This window comes from Myiozetetes cayanensis, unplaced genomic scaffold (genome assembly GCF_022539395.1).
Source record: "Myiozetetes cayanensis isolate MyiCay16 unplaced genomic scaffold, myiCay2020 scf9, whole genome shotgun sequence".
Classification (NCBI taxonomy): Eukaryota; Metazoa; Chordata; class Aves; order Passeriformes; family Tyrannidae; genus Myiozetetes; species Myiozetetes cayanensis.
In genome coordinates this window covers 27,972,680-28,000,377 of record NW_026088185.1, presented here as the reverse complement: position 1 = coordinate 28,000,377, position 27,698 = coordinate 27,972,680, and the positions used below count along the sequence as shown (strand labels likewise).

Below are 27,698 nucleotides of genomic sequence, written 5' to 3'. Positions count from 1 at the left end.
AGTGGCAGCAGCAGCAGCCAGAGCTGCGTGTCCAGCCTGCCCCATGCTGCCCATCAGACATGGACTCGTGGAATCAGCAGGAGCCAGCAGCCATGGGATGTTCCAGTCCATGTATCTGCCTTTCCTGTTCCTCTGCCAGGGGCTTGGGTGAGAGCAGGCAGGTATCAGCCTGGTCTGTAAGCAGAGGGGAGAATGGCAGGATCTGCCATCAGACTCCTTTTCATCTTTCTTCCCTGTCAGTGTCATGAGCCACTTAGGGCAACAGGCACAAAACTGAGCTTGCCTTCTACAGTGATGAAATCTTGAGCCAGTCCTTGCTGGAAATAAGAACTGAAATAGAAGCTTAGGAAAGTATTCACCTCTACCCTATAACACAATTTGTGGTACTTTTCAACCAAAATAAAGCAGAAAGAATTTTAAAAAAAAAACTTATAAAATTAATGATAACTCCTCTTTTCTTCTTTGTCTTTCCCAGAAATAAACCATTTTCTGTATTTTTTGAGGTCATACCCTGGTTACTGCTGGACAAAACCCAATCAGATGGTAAATCTGCAGACAGTGATGGAGTGGAAAATATATCAAGAGCTCTGAAGCCATTACAACATTTTAATTACATGCTAAACTGGTTTTTCCACAAAGCAGTAGCCTTCCAGATGAAGGGACTAGGACTCAGGGCTGATAATAGTTGCTGATGTCCAGGCTGCAGATTATGTGGTCAATCCCTTCTAGTCAGCTTCAGCTAATAGTACTGCTAAACCACTGCCTGACTTATCTCATGATATTTTATAGCTATAATAATTATTTCATCTGACCTTTTGTTGACCACTGTCATTTACTGCACATTTTGGCACAAGGAAAGCCTGTTACTGGCATTGTGTTCCCACCAGCAAGGAAATCACATGCCCTCTGAAGACTGACAAATAGTTGGCCTGAGTTGTGGCCTTCATCACAATCATCCATCACCACTGTCCTTTAATAAAATCTTTTCAGTGCTAAGGATAGTCTGACATGTAAGTGTGGAGTGAGGAGTTAAGGGTAGTGGGGAAGCTGTGTGTTTAAACTCTAAGGCTTCTAGTCTGGGTAAGATGCACTGACAGGATTGGGAGATGCTCCTGCAATCTCACTGTGTGAGTTGTGTGTAGAAGGAGGTAGGTATAGCAGGCTTTTTTTGAAAATGAAAGTTCTGACTAAACACAGGACGAAGATCATGTGCTATTCCCTGATGGCTACTGTAAGAGAAATCTACTTTTCTTCTAGTTGCTTCTGGATTGTTGGGTATTTTAAAGGGAGCAGGCTGAATTTAAGGCCTACAAGGGCTAAAAACAAAAGGACAGAAGTGCTGTTGGACAGCACCACATCCATGGAGCCCCATTCCTCCCTTGTGGGTCATTAGCAGGATTGGGAGTGATAAACCTGGTTGTTTCTCTGCTGCTGGAGCTGCTGTGTTGGCAGGAGTGTGTGGAGGGAACAGATTAAGCAGGAGGAGTAAAATGTAATTTAGTGCCTTTCAGAGCTCTTTGCTGAGAACAGAGCACAGAGGCTTCAAGCTGGGTTCCTGTTTGCAAGGACTGTTTTCCCTGACCATTGTGTCCTGTTCTTTATCCAGTCTCCTGCCACAAATGTGTCTCTCCCCTGTCTGTCTTCAGTTCCCAGATCACTGCTCTGTCCTCTGCCATCTCCCACGCAGTCATTTCCATACCCTGATGAGGTTTTTCCTTCCCTGCAGCCCTTGTATCCCAGACAGTGCTGTCTGGCAGCTCAGTGGTGTGGCTGTTTGGTCGCAGAGCAGGTCACACACAGCTGTCTGTATGTAATATGCTCAGATGCTTCAAGAGGTTGATGTTCCTTGGTTAACTGACATAAATCTGTGTGTAGAATAGCTCCATAGGTCTCTGCTGATTGCTTCATTTGTGTGGTTGAAAATATTGCTGCAATTTAACTCCTAGGAATGTCTGTACATTTATCTATCATGATAGTAATGGGGAATGGAGGGAGCAACCTTCAGTCATTTATCCATGTTTATTAGGACACTGTACTAGCACTAATTTTCTGAGTCAGGCATGAGGAGAAGGCTCAGGGCATCCCTGTGTAGTGTTTTCAGATACACCCACTGCTATCTGAACGTCAGAGCAAGCAGCTGATCTTTATTCCTCCTGTTCTAGCACGTGGCTGTTACAACATGCACACAAGCAAAGTGTGTGTATGTGTCCAAAAGTGAGAAATTTGCAATTTACTCCATGTTGGAACATGCTTACAACGAAGACACAATTTTGTCACTGCCACAGGAACTGGAGACATTTCCCATTTCAACATTATGTATTAGCACGTACTTAAGTTGCTTATTGAGCAGTACAGACTCCTCTAAGATTTCAGCTGATTTCAAGTGTGTTTCTTTGGAAGGTTTATTTTTATTTGTAAATATGTGGAATCTTGATTTATTTTTGTGTATTTTCTCAAGTGTTTAAAAATGGCAAAGTATATTTTGATTCAGACATCTTTGCATTCCTGTCTTGGTTTTTTTCTTGTACATTTTAGCATCAGTCTGACTAACAAAGAAATATTTAATGCAATATGTTTGGTTGATGATTTATTGGAGTTGAAATGCAGAAGGAAAATATGAAAAGCATGCCAGAATTGAAATGTGTTTCAGGATTTTTGCAAAAAATACTTGTGAAAATATTTTTGTTGGGTTTGCTTTCTGTCTGAAGACATTGCAGGGAATTCCAACTGAAAACATACCTCTGCAATTTGCCTAAAACATGCTGGAGTTTTATTTTACAAAGAAGAAACCATTCCAAAGTGCTTGTTATTTAGACTTTTAATTCTCTTCCAAGTACAGCTTGATGCAATAATTAACTTCAAAGAACAAATCAACCACTGGCTAAATGTTCCAATATAAAAGTAGAGCTTATGAATTTTCTATTTAAAAAATGTGTGTGCATACATACATTTTATCTTAAATCTATATAGATGTAGTCTGGGGCTTGTTTTACTGAATAGTTTTAAATTTGCCTAATAATTGTGTTTGATTGCAAGTCAATATTTTCCAAGTTGTAATTATCAATGAGACAGAATCTTCTTCCAGTTTAAAAAAAACACAGAATCCTTACAATACAACATTAAAATTGATTAATTGAAATCAAAGAGTCATTAATAGTGCTTGTGATTCAAATAACTGTGCTTTCAAAACAGTCCATGCTGCTTTCCTAGGGCTTTCCCAGTTATTCACTAGAGAGGGACTTTGTTTTGGGGCTGCACTTTGACAGCAGGAGAAGCAGCAGAAGGGTTAAGACACAGGCAGTGTTATTGAGCTGAGAGGTTGAGGGATGTGAGTACAATGGCTGAGTGTGGGTTTTATAGCTGGGATAATCTGTTCATTGGGTAGGACTGCCTTGTTGTTATTGATGTCTGACACCATTATCATGCCACCACCAGCTCCCAACATACTGTGAGTTTTCTGGACAGGGTGTGGAGCTGGGAGAGATGAGAGGCCTTTCTAATCTCTGGAGGGGATGAAGCCCTGTCCCTCAGGGCTTTATGTGTGATAGAGGCTGTGTCATAAGCTAACATTAGGGTTGCTCATCTCCTTGTTGCTACAGAACTGGGATACCCCTACATTATTCCTCATCCCTGGACTTCTACCTCAGAACTTACACAAATATCGGAACAAATTTTGTGACACTTTTTTTTTTCTTTTTCTCTTTCTTCCCAAGCATCCTCTTTGCAGACATAGAGGGTTTCACAAGCCTGGCCTCCCAGTGCACTGCTCAGGAGCTGGTCATGACACTGAACGAGCTCTTTGCCAGATTCGATAAGCTAGCAGCTGTAAGTTTGCCATCGTAATTTTGTTTTCTCTTGTTTTTATTCTCTTATTGAAAGAATGACATACTGTGCTCGTTCACTGGATTTCTTAAATATTCACTGCCCTAAAAGGCAAGCTATTGCAAGCATGAATATAAGCCGAATACTTCTTTCTCCTTTATTATTCTTATTTTTTTTTAGGAGAACCACTGTTTACGGATCAAGATCCTGGGCGATTGCTATTACTGTGTGTCTGGGTTGCCAGAAGCAAGAGCTGACCACGCACACTGCTGTGTTGAGATGGGAATGGATATGATAGAGGCCATATCGTAAGTACATATTCCCCACAGAGAACCTCGGAACAAATAGCAAGTAGATTCCCTTTCCTGTTAGGTCTTCTTTACATTAGTAGCAAGACAGCCAAGCCAGAGAACTCAGGCCAGCAAAAAGGGAGCTCACCTAGAAAAAAAACCCAGAATGCAGTGAAGGTTTGACAGCAGAAAGACAAGACACTTGTGCCCATCAGGCCTAGGTGGATATCAGAGCTCAATCTCCTGATGAGGAAGGCAAAGGTTACTATAACTACTGGAACTCTTATTCCCAAAGGAGGATTGCAGTGAATTACAGAATTGTGAATTCAGAAGATTAATAATAACTGTATTAAATTTCAGTCACTGTTCATTTATATGTCTTTAAGCCAGCTTTTTACTCACCTTAAAATTGCTCTAGTAAGGCCTGTCCTTGTCTAGTTTAACTAATCCTCCTCCATATGACCCTACGCCAAAAACATCAGATTCAAGACTTTCTTACTTCAGTTAAATTAAGTATTGAAATTAAGCATAAAGTTGGTATGGTACAGGCTGGGACAGCTCCATGGTCTTTTTTCCTTTATTTCCATTTATTTCCCCATCGTGTGTTTTTTTGTTTGTTTGTTTGTTTAAAACTTCTTCAGAAACTTTGCCTGGTCCTGAGGTCAGACCAGCCACCTGTTTGTCCAGACCATTCCTATCTTTAGAGAGTAGCAAATATGAGACCCTTATCTAGTTTTATTATTTGGAGGATTACAGACAATGTTGAATGTTTTTTGCATAGGACATGCATTTTCATTGGAATTTCTGCAAGGACATGAATACATCCTCACACATCTCAGCCTCATTTTCATAGCACAAATACATAGGTTGAAAAGCAGTTTTCACCTGGGAGTTCCCATTCAAAGCACAGTAAGAAACAGCATTCCCTTGCTTTGTATACAGTGTACACTGTCAGGGCTTCCTAGCTTTCCTTTCCTGGTTTTAAACTCCTTTCTTTTGCACCGGTCTCCTTCTGGGGTTTGTATGCAACATGCAAAATAAAAGGAATTGCAAATAATTGGTTTTCAGTAGCCCTTGAAAGCCCTTGAAAATGCTGATTCTTCCATGTGAAGTACAGTTAAGTGGCAGGTGGCAAAGGGTCTTGTCAAACACGAGAAGCAGCACTTTTAAGCCACCAGCCCTACAGAGAGGATACTGTATTTACTGCCCAAAAAACTCTCATCTTCTGCAGTAGTTGGCCTGATGAAATCCAAAGATCTTCATGCATTTCTGTGTAATCCCCAGCAAGGCTGAGTAACACTAGGAAGTCTAGACTTCACTGATTAACTGCAACCCACCTTACCTTGGAATAAACAGGGAGCTGAAGTGCACTCAGTGTTTGTTTACAAATAGCTCTTCAGCAGCCTTTAAAACTTGTTTTCCACTTGATGTATAATGAATGCATTTAACAATCTTATCTCTTAATAAGTCTGGAAGGTGACTGTTCTCAGTACCCCTGTTTCCCCACCCCCATTCCTTCTCCCCTAAGGATGAAGATAAGAGGTTTCACAATTAAGGTAACCAGGAGCTACTGAACATTTGATTGCAGGCTTCACCAACACTGGGCCCTGCCTCTAGGCTGATTTCATCTGTGTGCAATAACAGCAGAAAGTGTTATCCCAAATAGGAAAGATTTCAAGAAAATTGTATTCACTGTCCTGCTGGTATAACTTAACCAAAAAAAGGGAAGGTAACAATGGATGTTTCACTTGTCTACATGAAATAACAAACTCATGTGTTTTCTGCAAAGTTTGGGCAAAGTCCCCTTCTTATCATCGACTTTATGGAGAGAAGTTCCTTGGTCTTATGTCAGTAACACAGCTTGGCAGAGGGTGCAGTAGGGGTTGTGGAGGGAGGAACTGTTGTCCCTGAAAGGGTTATGGCTACAGCTGCATTTTCATTACCCCAGTTACTGTTCCTTTACCAAGTGTTGTGGCTGGAACTCTTTCAGTTCATAAGCCTGTGACACCTTACCGACATCAGCTTCCTTTCCCTGGTCGAGAATCTCTGATACTTGTTAATAAAAATAAGGAATATCACTTCCATGAGTAGGTAATGAAATGTAAGAGAGGGATCATAAGGAAAAAGGAACTCTGAGAGGATGGGAGCTGTTTCAACGAGAAGTTATCTTAGACAGTGTTTTAAGGGACATATTGCACTGTGAGGAGTGAACTAGAGTCCAGAATTGGTCTATCTTTAATCCTGCACTTTCATTAATAACTAAAGCGTAAATATGGGAACTGTGTTGATGTTAGGGAGTTGGGAGGGCTTACCTGTCCAGATGATGTTATCTAGAAAAGACTAGATGAACCTGAAAACCAAAGAGATTGAAATGTGATAGCTATAAAGTACAACTTCATGCTGCAAGGAACTAACTACGCAAAGGAAAGGACTGTGCTATGAGATGTAGGTGAATTTACCTGTGAAACATGGACATTCTGGGAATGATGTGATTACCAGTAACGAGAAGCAGAGTTGTTCTGATGGCCTCATCAAGAGTTTCCCCTACCCACACTCCTAAATGTATTTTCCATGTGAACAGCTCTTGAAGTTAACTTTTGCCCTAAAAGGGCAAAACCCACAAAGTATTCCAGCGGTCATTTTGGGAGTAAGCAGAGCATCCAAAACCTCATTAAAATCAGAGCTTGAGTATTTGTAGCTGCCTGTTTGGAGGGACTGCAATAGATGTGGTTCTCTGGTTTTGCTGCTCTGACTGCAGCTGTAAGGCCTGTTCAAGCTTTCCAACTTCAGTGGGGCATTTCACACACATATCATATTTCATCTGTGGAAGAGTTGATGCTTGGTGCCATGAAGACAAATTAAGATCTCTGAAATCATTTCCCTTTTCTCTTTGCAACATGCTATTACTCTTAATGAGCCTGAGTGCTGGCAGGTTATGTCCAGCTTTGGTATGGAAATCAGAGACCAGCACTTTATTCCTTTTACTGCCCCAAAGGTAATTTTTTTATGAGTTCTCAACTTGGTCCTGAGTTCAGTGAACATGGATTTACTCCAGGAGCTGCCTGTTCTAATTAGTGCTCTCCTGAGCCAGCCCAGCCATCCAGGAACAGTACAGCTCATCCAGTTTTGTTCTGCTGTCCCGTTGGTGTGGATGAGCAGCACCATGTGAATGTGTGAATAATTTACGGATCATTATGGATTTTTGTGTTCTGGGTGCAAGTTTGTATTGCTGACTACAGCCATGCAGTTGTTAGTGATGTCCCTCTCTCCCTGTATCCTTTTTCAGACTAGTCCGGGAGGTTACGGGCGTAAATGTCAACATGAGGGTTGGAATCCACAGCGGGAGAGTTCACTGCGGGGTCTTGGGCCTTCGGAAGTGGCAGTTCGATGTGTGGTCCAACGATGTCACATTAGCCAACCACATGGAAGCAGGGGGCAAAGCTGGGTAAGTTTCTTCATCAAAACTGTTGTGTTTATCCATGAAACTTCCACACTAAATCTGTAAGAGTGGTAGTGTGGCTAAATAAATGGGGGTTTACTGCTTGTTTGTTCCAGCACATGAAACTTATCCCTGCCAGGACCTGGCTTTTTAGGTGATAACTTTTCTTTTGTCTCGTTGAAGGCGCATCCACATCACTAAAGCAACCCTGAACTATCTCAATGGAGACTACGAGGTGGAGCTGGGCTTTGGAGGGGAACGCAACGCTTATCTCAAGGAGCACAGCATCGAGACCTTCTTGATCGTGCGGTGCAGCCAGAAACGGGTAAGACCAAACAAACTAAGGCAGGCTTAGGTACTTTTAATGACTGCATGGTCTCTGGCACACCAAAGTAGAGTGAACACCAACCTTTATAGATGAGTCAGTTGACCTGCAGTGACAAAAGTTCCTGTTTCTCTCTCCTCTTCCAGAACTTTTGTGTGCATAGCAGGGAGTAGCCACCATCTACATAAGGTTTCTGCATCAAGTGCATTCTATTTCTCTCAAAGAAACTGTCCTGAGTTATTTTCCAAATCATATTGAAGAATGTTGTTAATATAGATATGTATTTTGTACAAATACTTAAAGCAATAGATTAAACTCACAAAGATCTCTTCTGTGTCAGAATACAGAGGTGATTTTGTCCACCTGCTCACCAGATAGCCATGAACATAAAGATTAGAGCAGTCCGTATCATTGCTTTTCAGCCTCTATTTCTGAAGATGGGAAAAACAGGCCCGCTGAATTGACAGATGATCGCTGTGACAGTAGGATGAGATCATACCTGCTGCTATGACACAGGTCAGGCTGCACAGAATAGGGCTACTAGGGCACTACTGACTTGAACTTGAATCAAATCAAACTCAAGTGGACTTCAGCCAATATATCTTCTTTTTGTGACGCTGCCAAGAGCAGATGTTATCAGTACTTTGTATTCTTTTTAAAAATGGTGGACTGTAATACTAGAAAAGGACCTTTTTGATCATCTAGTTGACCCTTGCCATTAGTATTTCTCTAAGCAATTTCTTCACTATAGACACTCCTTTGTGAGTTACAGCATGGATAAGTGTATAAAGATTGGCCTGAACTGAAAATTATTTCAAATTTTTCTGAATCTGAAACCAATTAAACCTTCCCACAGCTGTAAATACGACTGCCATGAGATTAAATGAATTAGTGCTTGTGACATGTTCCAGTAGCATGGTTGACTTCAATAGCTCTTAACACCTCTACAGAAATATTTTGCTACCATTGCCTCATTTCCTGAGAGAATGGAAGCCTCAAATCTCCTTAATGGATATTGTGCAAAAAATCTCCAAGAAAATCCCTTATCATCTGCTGAAGAGAGAAGCTGATGGTTTGGTTTCTATCTGCTCATAAGATAAATCTCATTAACAATTGTCAATCTTTGAAAGAGGATTAGAACTTGCAGTGTAAGATTATTGTTTCCTGAGCATCGCTTCCTGTCAGTGGGCCAGCTGATGTTTATACCTAAATCACTTCTTTGCTGGGCAGATTTAAGAACATAGACCAAAACACCCTTATGATTAGGCCCCATCTCCTGTGGTGGAGGACTTACATTGGCTTCTTAAGTCACCAAGTTGTCTGCATGTTTTTATGGAGAACTGGAGATTTCTCTGGAGAGAAGAGGCAAACATAAGATCTCAGGACTCTACTGCTTGCCAGTGTAGACAAAAATCTCAAAAACAGAGACTTCAGGGCACTTGAGACTTGACTTCATTTTTGAACATAGGGCTGCATTTTGAGTCAGAGACTGGATAGAGACTGAGGAGAGATGTGGATTCCATTCCAGACAGATTTTGAGGAACTTTGATCTTTGTGCCTTGATTTTCCCTGGTAAAATAGAACAGACCATTTTTTTCACTGCTTTATATGCATTTATTGCAGCTCTGTTACATAGTGTAGCCCTTAGCTGGAGTTTCTAAGCACTACTGTAATGCTGCTATAACTTGCTGCATGCCAGAGAAGCCAAGAGCTGGGACATGTACATGGCCTAGGTAATTATTGGGCTAAACTGAAACATAAATAAGCTGCTGCCCAAGGCCATGGATATTAAGTGTTTAGAGTTTCAGGGGCTTCTGGTTTGCCCATACTGCTGCAACTTTCATCCTCCCACAGCTATTTTTTATCTCTTTGTGAATAGTTTCATAGAATCATGAAATGGCTTGGATTGGAAGGGACCTTAAAGATCACCTTGTTCCAATCCCCCTGCCATGGGCAGGGACACCTTCCACTAGAACAGGTTACTCAAAGCTCCATCCAAGCTGGCATTCAGAAATTCCAGGGATAGGGCATCCGCAGCTTCTCTGGGCAACCTGTTCCAGTGTTTAAAGCTTTCTCCCTGTTTAATTCATTTTAACATAATACGATTGCTCAGAAGTGAGAAAAGATTTGTCCCACAGTCAACTCAGTCAGTCTTCAATATTTTACCTGATGCCAGGCAAAGTTGTAGTAATTCATTTTTTTCCTTTCATTTCTGTTTGATTTTAATGACTTCCTGTGATGTATTTAGCCAGGTTTTCAATTCAGTCTGTTCTGGTAATGGCCATAAAATGTTCGTCTTACTTAGTAACGGGTTCCTGTGAGTCGTGTCTGGGTTCCTGCCACCCTCACACACAAGGCATGGGATTGGCATTGGCACTGGCCTGAGAGCAGTACATAGTTAACTCAAGTAACTGTTTGCCTGAGCTATTCCTCTGTTCACAGAGGCAGACTCGAGTTATCTGAATATCTGGTCCATCAGTCTTGCTGCCATCAAAACCCCACAATACCCTGAGTTACGATGAATATATAAAATGTAATGGAATCTGTTCCATAGTCTTTCTGCTTACTGGTGCCTTGGGGAGCCATAACTTTGTATTTTCTGTCTTTTTTGTTTGTTTGACTTTTTCATAGTGTTAATGTCATTTCTTGGGCACAGAGTAAATGGAAGGAACATTTATCTAAGATTTTTGTTCCAGGAACTCAAACTAGCTTCTTCTTTGAAAATACTTTTTTTTTCTTTTTCCTTTTTAAGAATGCTCTTAACTGGAATATATTCAGTTGAGTTTTAGGAGGAAAAGGCCAGATTCTGCTCACTCAGTGTTTAATAATATCCCTAGAACTGAAAATGTGGTCGTTGCTTTCTGTCTGGTACACAGAAGTGTTCCTTTATATTAAAAGAGAACAAACTGCAAAGTTCTAAAATCCAGTCTGTTTAGGTTTCTTTCTCTTCATCTTTGCTTCCAGATCTGCCTTCACCATTCTGCTTGCCCTGCCCTGTGATTCTGCTGCTTTTGTGGGTGAGCACTTGCCTGTGAGGAAGGAAAGGCTCAGAAACCCCAGAGCAGTGCAGGAGTGTCTAGTGTTACAGTCTTATGTCCCCCTAGATAGAAGTTTTCATAGTTTTTTTTAAAAGCATAGATCCAGAGTTCCAAATCTGTTTTCCTTGGATTTTGATAATTAAATTATCAAACAGTCTTAACTGTGTGAGATACGAAGGGTGCCATGCTTTTCATTGTAATGTGAACCTAAATACATATATGTAAAAGTGTGTCTATTTATGTATATAAAGTAATTTTTGTCATAAAATTAGCAGGCTCCACCATAAAGGTCTGTTGAATCTTTTACTGTGGTTTTTTTGCTCCCATTAGTGCTAACAGTGGGCTGCTCTAAAACCTAGTTGCTCTGGTGCCTTGTTGCTCTGGTTGTCTGGTGTCTGCAGTCAGTCAGCAATTGTAATCCTTCTCTTCCTCTCAGCCTTTTTTCTTCCGAGACAGACTCTTCTAATGCCTTCACACAACGAAGAAGAGACAAGCACAAGCTCTTACTTTTTCTTGGTCATCAAAGGGAACTTTTACCTTTTGCAAAGTTGCATTATCTTGATCTCTGCTATTTATTCTGTGATGAACTGATGTGATTTCTGATAATGAAGTGAAGTTTCTGTCTGTGATCACCAAGAGAATGATCATGCACTTTGTACACTTGAATGTCTCGGATCCCATTTCTACTATGCTAGTCCTCAGATGTTGGGTACTAATACTCCTTTTCTTCTTGTCTGTCAAATACCACCTCTGCTTCTCTCATTAGCCAAGTCTGTCATTACTCACTTGCTGTCAGATGAAATAAGAAAAAAATTCAACAAAATCTGCCTCGAGAGTAATAATTGAGTAACTCCACTAGTAACTTTCATCCAGACTAATACTTCCTCATTCAACACCATCTCCTACCACTTCACTAGAAAGCAGCTCTTTGCCCAGCTTCATATTCCCCGTCTGTCTTAGCCATTAGTCTCCAGCACAGCACTTTGTCAAATGATCCATGGAAAAAACAAAGCCGGTGAGAGCCACCGTATTTTTTCTGTTTAGAAAAACTTGGAACCAAGGCTGTTAATCCAAGCCCAGCTGCTCTACAAGTTCTGTGTCGTGATCCCTGACTAAATAGTTATTAAAAATATCTGTTACCAGAATTGAAATTGCAACTGGCAGTTTCCCACAGATCTGGGATGGAGGTTGTCCATCTGACTTCAGCACATCACATTTAAGTTTTCCTTCCAGACATGGTTTAGTGGGATTTGGCAGTGCTATGTTTACAGTTGGACTCAATGATCCTAGAGGTCTTTTGCAACCTAAATGATTCTATGATTTTAGGCTTTCCATTTATAACCCTATCCTTATGAGCTTCTTCCCTTTTGCCTCTACTGTGGTGGTAGTGGTTGCATGGAGAGAAATAATCTGTTCCTTGGGTTCTAGAGCAATGAAGAATTTCAAGTTTCTGTTCTCCTTGTATGATATGGGTCCACTTACATAAGGATGACTTCTGTCCTTATTTAGTAATTTTCACGTTCCTGTGAAACATTCATATATGTTTCTAATGGACTTAATACCTTAGCATGGAAGAAATCCAGGAATACTCCAAGGAGATATTTGCCTTTCCTCCATTACTGAATTTGTGTCTTCATTCTTTATCTGAAAGTCTGTATTTCCCAATAAACAGCAATTTTTCAGCTAGAATTATAAAAACTGTTGCCCACATCTCAGTGATTCCCAAACTTAAGCCCTAGGCATTGCAGTGGACTATACAACATCACTCAGTACAATATCTTTACCTTTCTGCAGAGTGTTTTTTTTTTATTATTTTTGTTACACTTTTTTTTTTAGTTTACCCTGCAGACTGTAGTGTTCCTAACACCCGACTCTGGTCCTCTGCCTTCACAACTCTTATATCTGCCATTCTGAATTTTATTCAGAACATTTGTTCCAGTCATTACTGCCATCCTGTCACATCCCTGTTGTTCTTACAGTACTCAATTTAATTGTTGTTGTCTTATCCAGAAGTCCCAGTTCTTGTGCTGCCCAAGTTTCTGGTGTTTGTGCAGGAGCTTGTCACTTGGTGGTTGCTGGTAACTTTCTGCTCTTCTCTGAGATCAGGTGCTGCACTAATTTGCAGAACCATCACAACTACTCTTCCCAGCACTTCTAATCACTGATAAAAGCTTTACTCTGAGAAGGGAGGAAAAGCACATGTTTGGAGGAGTGCAAACCAGAAACCTTAAGGTGAATAGGATTTTATCAGAATATTAGGTTTACAGCTACTTTTACTGTCCTCATCGTGTCAGAAGTCGGGGGAAATGCTTTCCTTTGAACATAAGTAGAAACAAAACGTGCCTGTCAACAGATGAGCAATACTGCTGACCAAACACACTGTGCTGAGTGCACAAAGTCTGCAAAGGGAAAAAATGTTTATTTTTTTTATAATGTCTTTCAATTGCATTAAACACGGGTGTTTCTTTAAACAATAGCAGGTACACAACAGTTTCAGAAAGGATTGTTGATGGTGACCTTAAAACAGCTCAACAAAACTTTGGCTGTAACTCCTAGAAAAACAATTCTCATTCTTTTCTAAATAACGTCCTGGAACTCCATCCAGCTGAAGAAACAAAATGGTCCTTTAAATGTTGAGCATGTGACTCTCCTAAAACACAATCAATCTAATGTGATGATTCCTTAATTTAACACATTTAATCAGAGCTCAGCAGGGTTCCACTCATGTAGATTTATGAAGGCAGTGGTTTGGAGCATGTAACACTGCAAGAAATATCATTCATGTGTCAAAAGGACTTCAAGACAACTTAAAGAATAACATGTAGCTGAATCTGATATGGCTGATCCATGCTCAGATTTCACTACTTTGTTGCACTGATAGTGATCATATGTTGGTAAATCCTATCACACACTAAAGAAGTAACAGGCATTCTTGATTCAATTGATAAGAAAACCCCAGCTCTTTCTGCAGTTTTGCTGTAACATTACTGTAGCTCAGCGTGTGAGAACTGGTGGTGGGAACACAATAAAACCTCTGGGAATAAGATTTACAGTCTCTTTGTGAGTCCAGATTTTAAAAGTTCCCACAACAGCTTTCTGGAGCTTAGCCATCTAAAATCTGAAAAACTCATTGCTGTCATAAACTTTTGCACCTGCTCCTGTTGGTGGTGGTACCTGTAATGAGTAGGACTGAAAGGTATCACCTTCTCTTTCTGTATTCTTCTTTTCCAGTCTTGTTATGCCTCTGTGCAAGTTGTCCTCGTGCTGTCACTTAGCCAGGAAGAAGCAGAGGAGGCGTCTTCATAAATTTCTACAGAGTAGCTGTGACCCTTCTAATTCTTCATTTTTAGAGTTTGTTATTATCATCACCCACTGAACAAGTGATTTTGCAGAAAATAAATTAGCTCAACTTTTAAAAATATTAGGTTTTAATTTTTTTTTTTAACAAGTGTTGATGTTAACAGCGAAGTCCTGTTGTTCCGGATGGTGTAATAGCACATCATGTAGTGTGGGAAAGCAAAAATGCATTATGCTTGTATATATGTGTTTTAATCTAATTAGAAATATTGCTGAATATGAATATTGCATAGTACACAATCCAGTGGAAACTTCCTAGAAGGGGTGGGGGAAAATAACTGCCAGAGTTCATGTATTTATGGTGCTTGACCTCATGGTTAGAAACAATCTCAGAAGTATATATTTACCCACTTGTCCTGCCCTTACCTCAACCCAAATGTGTCAATAAACATGTGTGAGGTCTTTTATTTCCTTCTAATTCATCAAGTGGTGCTTCAGGCTCACCAGCACTAGCTGCAGGTATGAGGATCACCCACTGGCAGAGTGGGGTAGTGTGTCTTCATGGATTTTGGCATTAAAGTTTTCCTCGAATTCTAACCAAATTTACTAACTCGTGGGCTGAAATCCAGCTGTATATAACTCTTATCATCTGTTGATGTAAAGGCATTCGTAAAGTAACCAAAGAGCTTTGCTTTTATGGGTCCCCAGGCTAGTTTCAACATCTGGGTGTTTTTATTCCTTTTGGTTGAAAATCCTTCACTAAGTTGGAATGAAATGGATCAACAGTGTCGCTTCTGTTGTTGAAAACAATATATATTTGCTGGGAGATAATGAAACTGTATTTCCTAATAGTTTTCTGGCATCACATCATAGGAGAAAGAAGCATAAGTATGAAAAAGATTGCATAACTGCAAAAAAACACAAGAAAGTGCTATAAATGATGGCAGAGACTATAAAGAGCAGTGACTTTAAAAAACAAAACCTCAAACCAACTCAAATCTGGACATCAGAATTGCATCACATTAACGTATTTTTAGAAACATTTAAAAGCTGTCTCTCCTGGAGGTTATCCAGTGGCTCTGTCATGATTGCTCATGTGAAAGTCAGCTGGTGCCAAGCAATGGCGTTTTCAGCTCTTGCAGATGAAACAGTGGGGGTTCAATGCAGGGCAGAGATGAAGTGGGAAGGCCCTTGCTGTGCTGGGGGTGTGCAGTGTGGGAGCACATGTGGTTCTCCCCCAGTAAACCTCCTGAGGAGCTGACAGCTCCCTTAGGTTCTCTCCCACAGTTTCCTTGTGAGCCTCCACGTGCCCTCCTGGCTGTGTGGAAGAACATCTTTGCTGGCAGCCTGGAGCTGCAGTGCCACTGCTGCTGAACTGTTCTGGGGCCAGCTGGGTGTCTGGCACAGGGCTCCTGTCCCAAGTGGCACCACGTCCCCAGCCTAGTGGCCATGAAGCTTCCAGCACTGCATTCCTGGGAACGTTTGGTGCCTGTGTGGTGAGCTGTGGTCTCATGGGAAATGTTATCATCGTAGCTGCCTCTTCTTCATAAGAAAAGAGAAGATGATTTCCCATGCTTGTCAATCAGGCAGCTCTCCCCAGCACTGAATTTTAGCAAGCCTTTTTAAATTTCTTTTAAAAACCCCTAATTTAAGGCAGCATAGCACTTGACATTTAACTCCCTGGTTACCATGGAAATAACACCAGGTATTTTGCAAACTACTGAGAGGTACAAGTTACAGTGAATAGTGGGGAATCAAAATAAATAGGTAGGGAATGCAGACTCCAGGCAAGAAAAGATGCAGACCTACTTGTGTTGTCATATAACACTTGAACCAAAATTCTAGAGTTGAAATCAACTGATGATTTCTTTTTAAATAACTCAATTGTCTGAACACTTTATGAAATCCAAAATTAACTATTATGTCTGGGTTTTTTCTGTAATCTCATGGAAGCAGCAATTCTCTTGAAAAAGTTTAATCTCTAAAGTAATAAACAACGAAGTTGTAGCTATCCCTACCTTCTGAATTCTCAGGCTCTCCAGAGTTTTTCCTCTTTTAAGCAAGGATGTAAGAATTGCCAACCTCTCTGCCTTGTGAGTCAGTACAGGTAAATCACTCAGTCAGGCTGCAGTGCAACCCTTGCTAGAGAAGGTGCAAGGGTTTGTTCTTGTGCAATAAACTCCCATCTTTCTGCAAAACACATTCTATGTGGAAAGCTGCCTGTCTTTTTGGCCAGGGAATATATTCAAGATAAGGATATCATCTGCCTGTTGTTTAGGCTAGTTCCATGCTGTGCTTCTGTGCTCTTGTAACTGGTGTTGAGCTTGAATGAAACCCTTCCAACAGATCCTGCCCAAACTTCATGGTAACTACAGCTCCCATTGCAGCCAAGATTCAAAACCAGCTCCAACAACAAAATCAAAGACTTTGGACAAACTTTAGGAATGTTGGTGTCAATAATAAAATTTGAAGCAGCATTAGGATAGAGGAGACCATTTTGTCACACTCTGCAATTACATTAGCCTTAACCTATAGACAGTTGTTTGCAAGATTTACATGCTTTCCTGGGCATGTCTGGGAATATGCTCCTGCTAGTGTGGAAAATTATTTCCTTGTACCTATGGAGAAAGGTGCCCTTTGTTCCCATAGTTTCAAGGAGATTCAAGGCTCCTGTTCTTCAACCAGATCGCTTTGTGAGTTGTATCTTAGCTTAGAATGGCAATTTTCTATCTGAAACTATTCAGTTTAATTCGGTTTACTAGGAAAAAAAATTAGATATCTCCAGTTTGGAATGCTCCCTGTGTTTACACAGGTCATGGTGGTTACTCAGAAGAAGTAAAGGAATAAAATGGTGGGTCCTACTTAGGGGCAAGTGTTCTAAAAATTGGGAAGAAAAAGAAATGGTGGACCGGGACCACTTTTGCCTGAGCAGCTGCTTCGTGATGTTCAAGGTGCAAAGCTGACTCTTGGAGTGAGAGATCAGAAGTGAGAGGTGCTTGGAGAATGACTGCCATGTAAATGTTTCAAAACTTATTCTGCATTTCTCTCTTGTTTGTATTTCAGAAAGATGAGAAAGCCACGATAGCCAAGATGAACCGTCAGCGTGCGAATTCCATCAGCCACAACCCACCACACTGGGGTGTTGACCGGCCCTTTTATAACCACCTCGGAGCTCACCAGGTCTCCAAGGAGATGAAGAGAATGGTAATGCCTTGCTTTATGGACATTAATTTATTTTCTTCTTAATACAGCATTATGTATCCCTCCTGCTTTGTCTGAAGGTTTTTACAGCCCTGAGGGTGTTCTCCAAACAGGGGTGTTCAATTCTGCTTTGACTCCAGAAATAACAGTAATTGGTACATCTGGAAGTGAATGATTGTGAGATGAGGCACAAGGTTGTTTGAGAGGGGAAGGGAGGCTGAATGCCACAAAGAAGCCTCTTTTGTCTGGCTTGTCCCACATTCTGAAAACTCATCCAGGCTGTGTGAGAAGACATGATTGTCTGCAAAAAATGCTCAAGCATTCAAGCAGCATCTGATATACACTTCTATTAGCTCATTACAGCCCTCAGTACCTGCAAAGGTTTCTTGCTTGCATTGTCACAGATGCTGTTCTCCACCTCTAAGCTACATACCCATGTGTCCTTATGGGTCCCAGGAATCATGCTGTTGTATTTAACTCTCAAGAATACATTCTCAAGTACATGGATTAATTGGCCTAAGGTAGCAGCCATCTTCATTTCTTGCTCATACCTTTCAGTCTTTCTAATTTAAAATGGAAAAGAGCTAGTTACCAGTGCAATTGGACTGAGAGCACTTTTATGGTTTATTTTATATAAAGCTGTAGGTGATACCTTTGTTTCCTGCAATAAAGATTAAGAAGATAATGTGTATTATAACAGTATTTTTAATAACAGTACAGGTATTTAACACCTCTATAATTGCATGTCTGATCAGATTGCTCTATAACCTTATTCATGTGGGTTTGACCCTTTTATGCACAGTCAAAAGTGTGTATTTGTTTCTGACTTTGTTGTCCATAGTCAAAGTTCTGCTCCACGGCACCAAAGCTTTAAAGTATTCAAAGAACTCTTTAACATGAGATTCAGTCTCACAGTTTTAAAATTTAGGTATGCCTATAAGCAACTGCATAGGGTGTGTTCTAATGGGAAATGCTGGCACATTTATTAATAGTTGGTGCTAATATTATTCAATCATTATACTATTTTACACTGCTAAACGAAATTTCTTAATCTCCATAGTAATGTTTCTTTCATTTCTCAGATCTCCAAATGAGGGCTTCTGACATGATCTTACAGAACTGGAACTGTGCATTTTTTATGTGGGCTTTTCAATAGGGTGTGCTCAATAGGCATGACATTATTAGAAGAGACTAATCACACTAGCACATAATTGTAAGTTTCTTTGAATAGCTTTTAAGGGTTTTTTGCAGCCTCCTGTTCAGAAACAAGGTATATGCATGCCAAATGCTATTACGCTTCTTGGTGTTAATTACAGTTTGCCGTGTCTAGCTCATTGTTCAGTTGGAAAAACATAATTATTTATTGAAATACCAAGCTGAGCCCTAAAAACTTCACTGCCCCTCATTTGTAGGAGGAAGGACTTATCTTTTTTTTTTCCTTATCTTGAACCTTTCCCTGTAATGCTGTTTACCTTTTTGAAAACTCAGCAACTCAGAAAATCTCTTCCACTCAATCTGCTTCTGTACTGTCTCTTGTTTTAAGCTCTTTTTTGAGAAGTTGATGTTGCATGCATAAGGCTGTTTCTTGAAAACCAATTTAAGCCTGATTCAGATGTATTATTTTCAGCTAGACTTTTTGTTGTTCTTGTGGACTATTTTTTAAAATCTGTTATTTACAGTATTTCCCACTGCTTTATGTTTGAGATGCATTAGTGAAAATGAAAACATGCTGCTCCCTGTAGCCTAGAGACCATTTTAATATCTACTAGATCGACATTTTATTGGTTAAATCATAGGAGCAATTTCTCCATCTCCTGTCTTAACTCGCTCTGTGTTAACTTCTAATTTAAATATGCATTTCTTTGTACCACCCAGCTTTGCACAGCACTTTGTAATCTCTAACACCATGTTACATGGATGCTGTGTGTGCTTAATGCATGCAGAGTGAGCACTGGCTGCAAACTGCCTGCTTAGAAATACAAAATACAGAGAGACAGAAGGGGAGCAGAACTACAAAGGCTTTTATCGGTGCTCCTCTGGGATGACGTGTCATTGATCTTGGTAAGCAGCACCAGCTTTCAAACCTCCTGAAAATGTGCTCTTTGTTCCACATCACCCACCTTTCCCCCATATCTCTTGCGTGCAATTATATGTAGTCTTTTTTCTTGGAAGCTGTGAACGTGTGAGGTTGGATTAGTCGAAGCAGAAAGCCAAAAGCAGGCAGTGCAATATTGCCTTTCTCTTTAAAACCTGGAGCTCCTTAGCCCTGTAATTTCAAAGCAGGTATTTATAAGGGCAATTGTGAGATAGTCCTCAGGCAGCAGCCAGGTAATCTTGCAGCGATGTGCAGTTACATTATATTGATATGTAGATATGGATACATTTGTGTGTAGGGAATAATATGGATGGTTATAAAGGGCACTGGTTTTTGTTACAAATGGAAAACATTTTGCATTATAAAGAAAATCGTACTTCCAGGAAAAAAAAGAGACAGTTTTTTTGCAGCTCTCGTAAACAATTCCCCAAAAGAGAATACTAAAGTTCCCTGAATTGCATTTTTGGGAAGGAACTATTATATTTAATAGAAATCGGAGTTATATTGGCCATTTTTCTTTTCTGTGAATGCTGGCTCTGGAAGCTGTCTCTATTCTTAGGATATATTACTGGTAATCCTAGATGAGATGGATTAGTACCAAAGGTAGCCATGTACTCCTCCTTTTCTCCTCCTCTTTTGTCACAGCATTTCAGTGTGCTGCCATGTCTGGGCACATCAGCAGTGCATCCAGTGGGGTTGGTGTGGGATAGCAGCCCGGACAGCGGCATGGGGAGGTCCTTGACTCCTGCTTTCTCCCACGCTGTGGCTTGGAGTGTAGCCTCTGCTGGGTCCAGCAGATTTTCCACAGTGTCTTTAGGCTGTTTTTCCCATGGGCACACAAGGGTTTATTCAGGCACTTGCATACACGTATGAATAAGGCAAAATACCTTACACGTGTCCATGCTGCAGTAATTTAAAATGTCCTGGAAAACCAGACTTGCTTTCCTACTCCCACCCTGCCTAACTGGGGACTGAGTCAGCTGGGATTGCAACTGCATCAGTTCGTCCCATCCTGCCCAACAGCCCTTCCACCTCCCTCCTGCACCATCTGCTCTCCAGACCACCACAAGTCCTTCATTTTCCCTTCCCACTGCTTAACAGTGGCCTTTCTTACCATGCAGAGCCCCCAGGGAGGCAGCAGGCCAGAGACACTGATGCTGCCCAATGCTAACCCTGACCCCCATTAGCTGGTGGAGACACAGCCTGGAGAAAGCCAGTCCTGAAAACTGGGCTGAGCTGGGCTGCCAGGGATCAGTGGCTGCCCCTAAAGGACAGGTAAATTTGCAGCAGAGGAAGATCAGATAGAAATGCCCTGGGAGGACAAAGAGCCTTGCTCTGAGCTGTCAGCCTCTGCAGGAGCCCTGGCTCTGCGAGGTTGTTGGAGGGGGTGATGCTGCCAGCAGGGAGCGGGGTCGAGGGCAGCCTTGCTCCCCCTGGGTGGGCAGAGGAGCCTGGACAGGATCAACAGAGCATGAACAGAGCCAGAGCACAGCAGAACAGCAGAGCTGCTTTCTGTTTTTATTGGGGTTTACAGCTTGTTTTCTTGTGTCCTAAGCAAAAGCAATCAGTCCAGGACCAGTGACTGTATCTCTCTGGAAATGCAGACTTTTGTGCTGCTCATTCCCCCAAGTCTCTGTACACAATGCCTTGTCTTCCCCACTGTCTCTCTGGTCCATTTTTTAATTGCAAAAGGGTCAAAAATAAATGGACTTGAAAGCATTTGAGAGTACAGATATATTTATAGCTATAACAATATTTATACACCACTGAGAAATACTTTGCTTTTCCCAGTATATATTTCAGAGTGCTTTTATAAATATTGATGGATTTTAGACTTCTGGAAATAATATTCATGTCTCAGTTTTCATCTGCAAAACAAAGCTACTATTAAAAAAAAACAGTTTGGGGATTGTAGTTGACTGTAAACTGAAAGAGGTTTGTTGTAAACAGCAATAAAAGGGCAAATGTTGATACCTCCCAAAATTACAGGGCTGTTCTAGGTGACAAATGATTCTCTTACATCTTTTACCCTGCTCAGCATTATTAGGTTTGTATCCGGAAAACCACATCCAGTTTGGGATTACATCATTTAGGAGGATGTGGATGAATTAGAGATAGCCCAGTGAAGAAAATTACAAATTAGTAGAGTTTCAATGTGTGACCTATAAAGAAGTGTTGAAGTATTGTGTTTGCTCAGTCTAGAAGGGAAAAGACTGATTAGAAACAAAAGTCTTCAAGCACAAGAAGGTTTGTAAGGACAAAAATAATGATAAATCATTCTCCATGACTGTAAAGGACTGGATTAAAAATAATGATCCTAATTTGCTGAAGGGAAGATCTAAGTTAAGAAAAAACATAGATGCAAGAAACAGGCTGTATAAGAAGCTTGTGAAATCCCTGATTTTTCTGAACAGATTTTAATTATTCAGGGCTTTTCAGTCTTGAGGGGAGTCATAAAATCCTTTGCAAATATAGAAACAATAACATTTAAAAGTCTGTATTAGGAGAATGTATATGGAATAAAGAATATAATAGTGATATGAGCTAGTTGTAAAGATTTTAGAAAGTTTCCAGTCTAGGCTGCACAGAACTTCATGGCATCCATCTTCCCCTTTGTACAGGAGCCAGCTATACCTGCAACATTTCTGACAGATATTTGTCTAGCCCTTGTTTGAAGACCTGCAAGGATGGAAATCCCACAGTCTTGCTGGGCATCCTTTTCAACAGCTTGATGACTTTTCTTGATGTTTTGCTTCACGTTCCTTCACTTCAGTTTTAAACCACAGTGCTGCGTGAACTATTCACAGTGTAATTTGCTCTCCTTTCCAATTACTTTCTCTGTATTTGATGACTATTACCATGTCTCTGCACAGCTCTGATTCCCTCATCAGGTTTGTTCCCTTGTTGCTGCTTTCCAGCCCGGTGGTTGTTCTTGTTCCCCTCCCAGCACTTGCCATTTCACTGATAAGAGGGAGTGCCCACGCTGAACCCAGCACTCATACTGAAGTTTTATTAGTGCTACCCAGAATATGTTGGTCATTTTTGAGGTCTTACAATCAGACTTGACACAGCCTGATGCTGTTTGGGTTCCAAAGGGAAAAAAAAGGAAGGCATTAATTGTGCCATGATATCCACTCATCTGTGGAAATTCCTGCTGTTGGATCTTGAGGCTACCATACAGCTTTCATATTTGTTTTACACTGGCTGGTATGACACACCATAGCTTGTTCCACTGATGCACGCTTTGGGGAAGGTTTACTTCACAAACAGGTACCTCTGTGTTTTTATAATCAAATATGAGTAGAGTGGCTAATAGGATTATTGAGTCCAGCTGTAGATGCCTGGCAGATTTCCTTTTTTTTTTTTTCAGCTGCTAGAAAGGTTTAGCATTAGGAAGTTTAGGAGCAGAAGGAGGAAACCCTGAAGATTGCAATACTGATTTCAGTCTGACCATGCTTCTCTCATGACTCTGAGTACAACTAATTAAGCCTTTAATTTGAAATGAAATTGTGTATGGCATCGATGATAGCTACAAAGTAAAAACTGAAATAAAATCAAATAGAGTTTATATATGTGTAGGAAATATTAAAGCATGCAGATGTTAAAAGATGTGAGACAAGGTGATAAAAATGGATTGTGGATATGGCTGATGTAATAGAGAACAAGCTCTTCTTTCAGGTAGGCGCTGTGTGATTCCTTGTGGTGCCACTCAGAGCTCTCTGCACAGCCTTCCATGTGATATTTGGTTGCTTGGTGTTTACTTTCTAATGAAACAACACTGATCTACAAGGCTGGTCATTCAACCATAAAATATAATTCTTTTTCCTATTTCCCCTCTCCTAAATCAAACAATTCTTTGCATGTTGCATTGTAAATACAGCTCATTTCCTCCCTTTATGTCTCCAAGTTGCCCTTACAATAGAACTTGTTACTTGGAAATCAAAATTGGGGAACAGGTGCATCAGAGGAACAGATGCTGTAGCTGGTTCTGTGCCAGCTCTACTGCTTAAACATCAGAAATGATTAAAATTTAAAATAAAACTCAATAGGACAAGTTTTCCTCAGTCAATAGTGCAGCTCTATCAAAGAGAAGTGGGTTTCAGTCCATGAATTAGGCACCAAGGGTTCACCCTCCTTCTAAAGGTTTCATTTAACTGCAGGTCACCATTATCCTCTTTTCCAGCAATCATCTGCTAAATCTGGTAATTGCAACACTGACGTCAGTAAAGCTGGACAGGGGCACCCAATGGAGAAGAATTTGACCCACTGTTTTTTCACTGCTATTGTAGTAATCAAGCTCGTAATCAAGCAGGGGGAAACTCTCTAAATCCTTTCTGCTGTAATCTCCACATATTGCTGTAGACCTGGGAGGAAATTGTTAGTCCAGTCTGGGTTTTATAGAGCCAATTTGGTTTTGATAGCTTGCAAACAGCAAGGGGAGGAATCCCACCCTGCAGTTACGCTGTGCTTACCTGGGTTTGCCTGATTCACGTGTTCCGTGGGATCTCATGTAAGTGAGTGGGAGTACAATGTACATTGCTCAAATTGTCAAAGGCTTCACCCAGTTTTGTATCCTCATCTGCTAACCTTTTATTGTAGTTGATCAGAGCTTACAATCATCTTTGCTTAGGTTCTTTAAACGAGGGATAAGAGTCAGCAAGATGCAACAGCAGATCTGCAGCTGCTTTTGTGAAACCTAGGTAGAGTTTGATACTTGTTTTTACGTCTTGCACTGGTAATTTTTCCACCATTCAGTACCCTTTTCTAGAGTAAATCATACTCGTGTGGGAAAAGGTCATTTGAACTGAGACACTACTAAAAGGTGTCAGACTGGTTTCGAGTGGGACTAAATTAAGCTTACAGAAATAAAGATACAATTCCCCTTTATTCAGATAAACATTTCCTCTGATGTTTATGGCAGCGTTGCACAGGTGGACATGTGGCACTGACCAGAATGATTTCCAAAGCTTCCTAAAGCAGACAGTAAGCTTTACTGACAAAAGGATGCAGGTCAGCAGGTTTGGGTCTGGTTTTTGGAGAGGGTGAGCAGCTCTGGCCAGCGCCAGTGGGCAATTTCCATTAAGGCTGGTTAGGCTTGGATTCAGTCTGTCTGCATCTGATTAGAAGGCCATTTGACAGTAGTTTCTGGAGAAGTTTGTTGTGTTTATCATTGTTTGAGATGGAAGGGCAGAGATTGTGGAGCCAGGAACTGATTCAGAGAATTACTAGGGCTACTTATTTTTATGTCTGTTTTGCAAGTTCTGGTAACTGCTCACAAGTGAGGCACAGAACGACAAACCACTTGAAAATATGACCTTTGAACTGGAAAAATTTGAGTTCACAGAAAACTGAAGAGTGTTAGCAACCTGCACTTCTCCGAGATGTGAGTTCAGAGCCAGAAGTTAATTACAAGTAAGGCAGGGAAAACCTATTTCAACCAAAGCAACCACTTATGTTCTTTAGATTTAAATCTGATGGACCAGATAAATTCATGATATTGACCAGATCTGGTCTGCTAGCTGAGAGCTGTCTACAAAATCAGTTTGAGCTGAACAAAGTAGAGGGTTTCACCATCTGTGAGCAGTGCAGTGGAATGAAAGTCTATTTATCAAGTGAGGTGGGCTGCTGAAAGGGAGCACTTCAGCTTTCCTTTTCAGAGCTCATTAGTCTGTGTTCCAGCTATAGCAGACACACTCATCATTTAATCTGCTTCATAAACTGGGTTTCTGCCAGTTTGTTGTTCTGCACTTAGATGATTGGTAAATATCCTTCTGATCAGGCTTAGCTCTTTCTGGACTCTGGTATAGAAATTGTCTTATTTCTGGCTTGAATGCTTTGAAGTCCTTCAGTTTTGTTTCTGCATTTATACCTGGCAGCATCTATCTTCATATCATTGTCTTTTTGACCACAGGGACAAAGAGAATGTACAACATTGTTGAAAATAGATCTGAATAATTAGTTTTGTGGTGGGGCCAAACCAGGTTTGCTTTTAACTACATCCACTCTCAGTTTGTCATTCTCCCTTTCTGTTTTCCATGGAGACTGACTCTGTGAAGCACTTTCGCTTTGCAAGTTGGCCTTACCTCTTCCAAAGCTCATTTTGTCCCTAAGTCCCAAGTTCTTTCAATTTCTGCTTTAACATCATGTAAGTCCTATTTCAACTTCGTTCCAGAGATGAAGAAAGGGCAAGAAAAATTAGTTTCTTTGTTACTTTTGCTCTTACAATCTTTGCTGGAGTTGAGATTGAAGTTTTTAAGGGTGGAATACGTGCTTCCCACCCACATTGCCATTAAGAAGGTCGTAGAGCTCATCAGCCTCCCTACTGTCTTATTTTTGGAGTTAAATGAAAAGTTAAAAGGATAGAAAGTCTATTCCACTTTTCTTTGCATATTTACAATATGTTAATAATTGCAGCTAATGTTCTCGAAGTTAAAATTATTATTTCTAATAGTTCTTGATTTGAAGTATTATGGTATAGCAGTCAGCTTGTCATGTCTTTGACAAACACTTTATCATTCTATTTAAGGAATCCGTTTTAATCTTCAAAGAAAAGGGCTTAGTTAATTTAGAAGTCAAGCAGAGAGATGGCAGTCATATGAGCTTTTAACACAATAGATATTCATAAAATATCCCCCATAAAATAGTAAGCCTTAGGGACAGAAGCAGTAATATAACACCCCTCTTTTTTCCCTCCTGCACATGTCTACTCCCACTGAGGATGTCAGTGTAGATTCAGAGTCACCTGACCTGCCATAAAAAAATAAGGGTTTTTAATGATCTCCTGTAGAAAAGAAGAAAGAGCAGAGCCTTTAAGGGAGCTGATTCAGCGAAGTTTGGGTTAATGTTCCTGGAGTCAGAGAGAGGACTGTCTTACTCTCAGAGCAATTATTAAATGCTATTACCTTTACGTTTGCAATCTGATGGCAGAGTAATACAGCCTCCTGGGGGAAGGAAAAAAACTCCAGTATCAGGAAAATTTAAAATGAGACTGAATAAAATTTGCATGAGTTCCTATATGCAGCAGCCCATTAGTACTGCACTGCAATGAGACCTATCTCATGCCTTGTGGTCCCTTCTAGAGGAAAGGAATTTTGGCCTTAACAAGGGCTACTTTATCATCATGATTATGGAGCTATTCTTGAACTCCTGTGAACTCCTGTCTGTCTGACTCTCACAGCCATCACCACTTTTGCCATTTTCATCCCTGCTGACAATTCCCAGCCTTTTCTTCATAGCACCCTAGAAAGCCATTGGCATTTCTTCAGCCTACTGGGTACAAATCCATAAGCAGTCAAAAAGGCATTTATATACTTAACTCCAGGAATTGGCTGCTTCTCTTCCTACCCCTTTACTCCCCCTCTCCCAAACGACAGGCACCTCATTTCTATCAGCTGCCTTTTTTTTTTTCCTGAGTGTTCAGGTTTCTGTACATGTGTGTGCAGAAATGCCAGTTATGACATAACTTCGTGCAGCTCCAAAGCTGCTCTATACCCAAACAGGCTGAGTCCAGCCCAGCTGCCCAACCTCCAGTGGGAAGCACAGACAGGTGACATCAGGGCTGCTGGAAAGTGGCTTTATACATATGCTTGCAGCAGCAGCCCCTGTTATTTCTCTTTCCTGGTTGTCTTACTGTTTATCCTGTGTGTAACACAGACCACTGCAATTGCTGTGAGCTGAGCCAAAGGGCTTTAACTGGAGCAAAGCATCTGAGTCCTGAAGATACTGAACTATTTGCCAGCTGTGGAGGAGAAAAAAGACCAATATGTCATCAGTGCTCAGGCTTTGTGGAAGGGGAAGGAAATAATTCAAGTGCAGATTTTTCAATGAGCTGAGCATGCCCATGAAACAGGAGGAGGTGAAAAAACACATTAACCAAAACCCAGGGAGAGATTTCCCTCCCAACCAAAAACAGGGTGAGCAGAGTGACCTTGTGCATGTGATCATCTCCTCTGCCTAAAAGGCTTCCTGGTATGTGAGTGAAACACAGGTGCTTTAGTGGGCAGGGAAGAAAATCTCTGGACACACAACCAGATTCTAGAAGGATATTTGCTCTATATCCTGGCAAAGTCTGTCAGTGCAAATAAGAAAAATATCCTGTAATAAATGACCAGTTTTTAAGAAGTTGTATTTGAGGATTTTTTTGCCTAAAATAATCCCACAATCTTTCCTCCATAACAGTTCCATTTTTGGC

General features: G+C 40.8%; 1 protein-coding gene across 1 annotated transcript in view; it reads left to right on the top strand.

Moving 5' to 3' along the window:
• The window catches only part of ADCY5 (adenylate cyclase 5), a 206,002-nt gene that overhangs the window by 144,321 nt on the left and 33,983 nt on the right, over window positions 1-27,698 (top strand). The window contains exons 4-8 of the mRNA XM_050339625.1: window positions 3,714-3,825; window positions 4,003-4,130; window positions 7,399-7,557; window positions 7,735-7,876; window positions 17,275-17,415. Coding sequence (XP_050195582.1) covers window positions 3,714-3,825; window positions 4,003-4,130; window positions 7,399-7,557; window positions 7,735-7,876; window positions 17,275-17,415 — 682 coding nt within the window. The remainder of the gene's footprint in view (window positions 1-3,713; window positions 3,826-4,002; window positions 4,131-7,398; window positions 7,558-7,734; window positions 7,877-17,274; window positions 17,416-27,698) is intronic.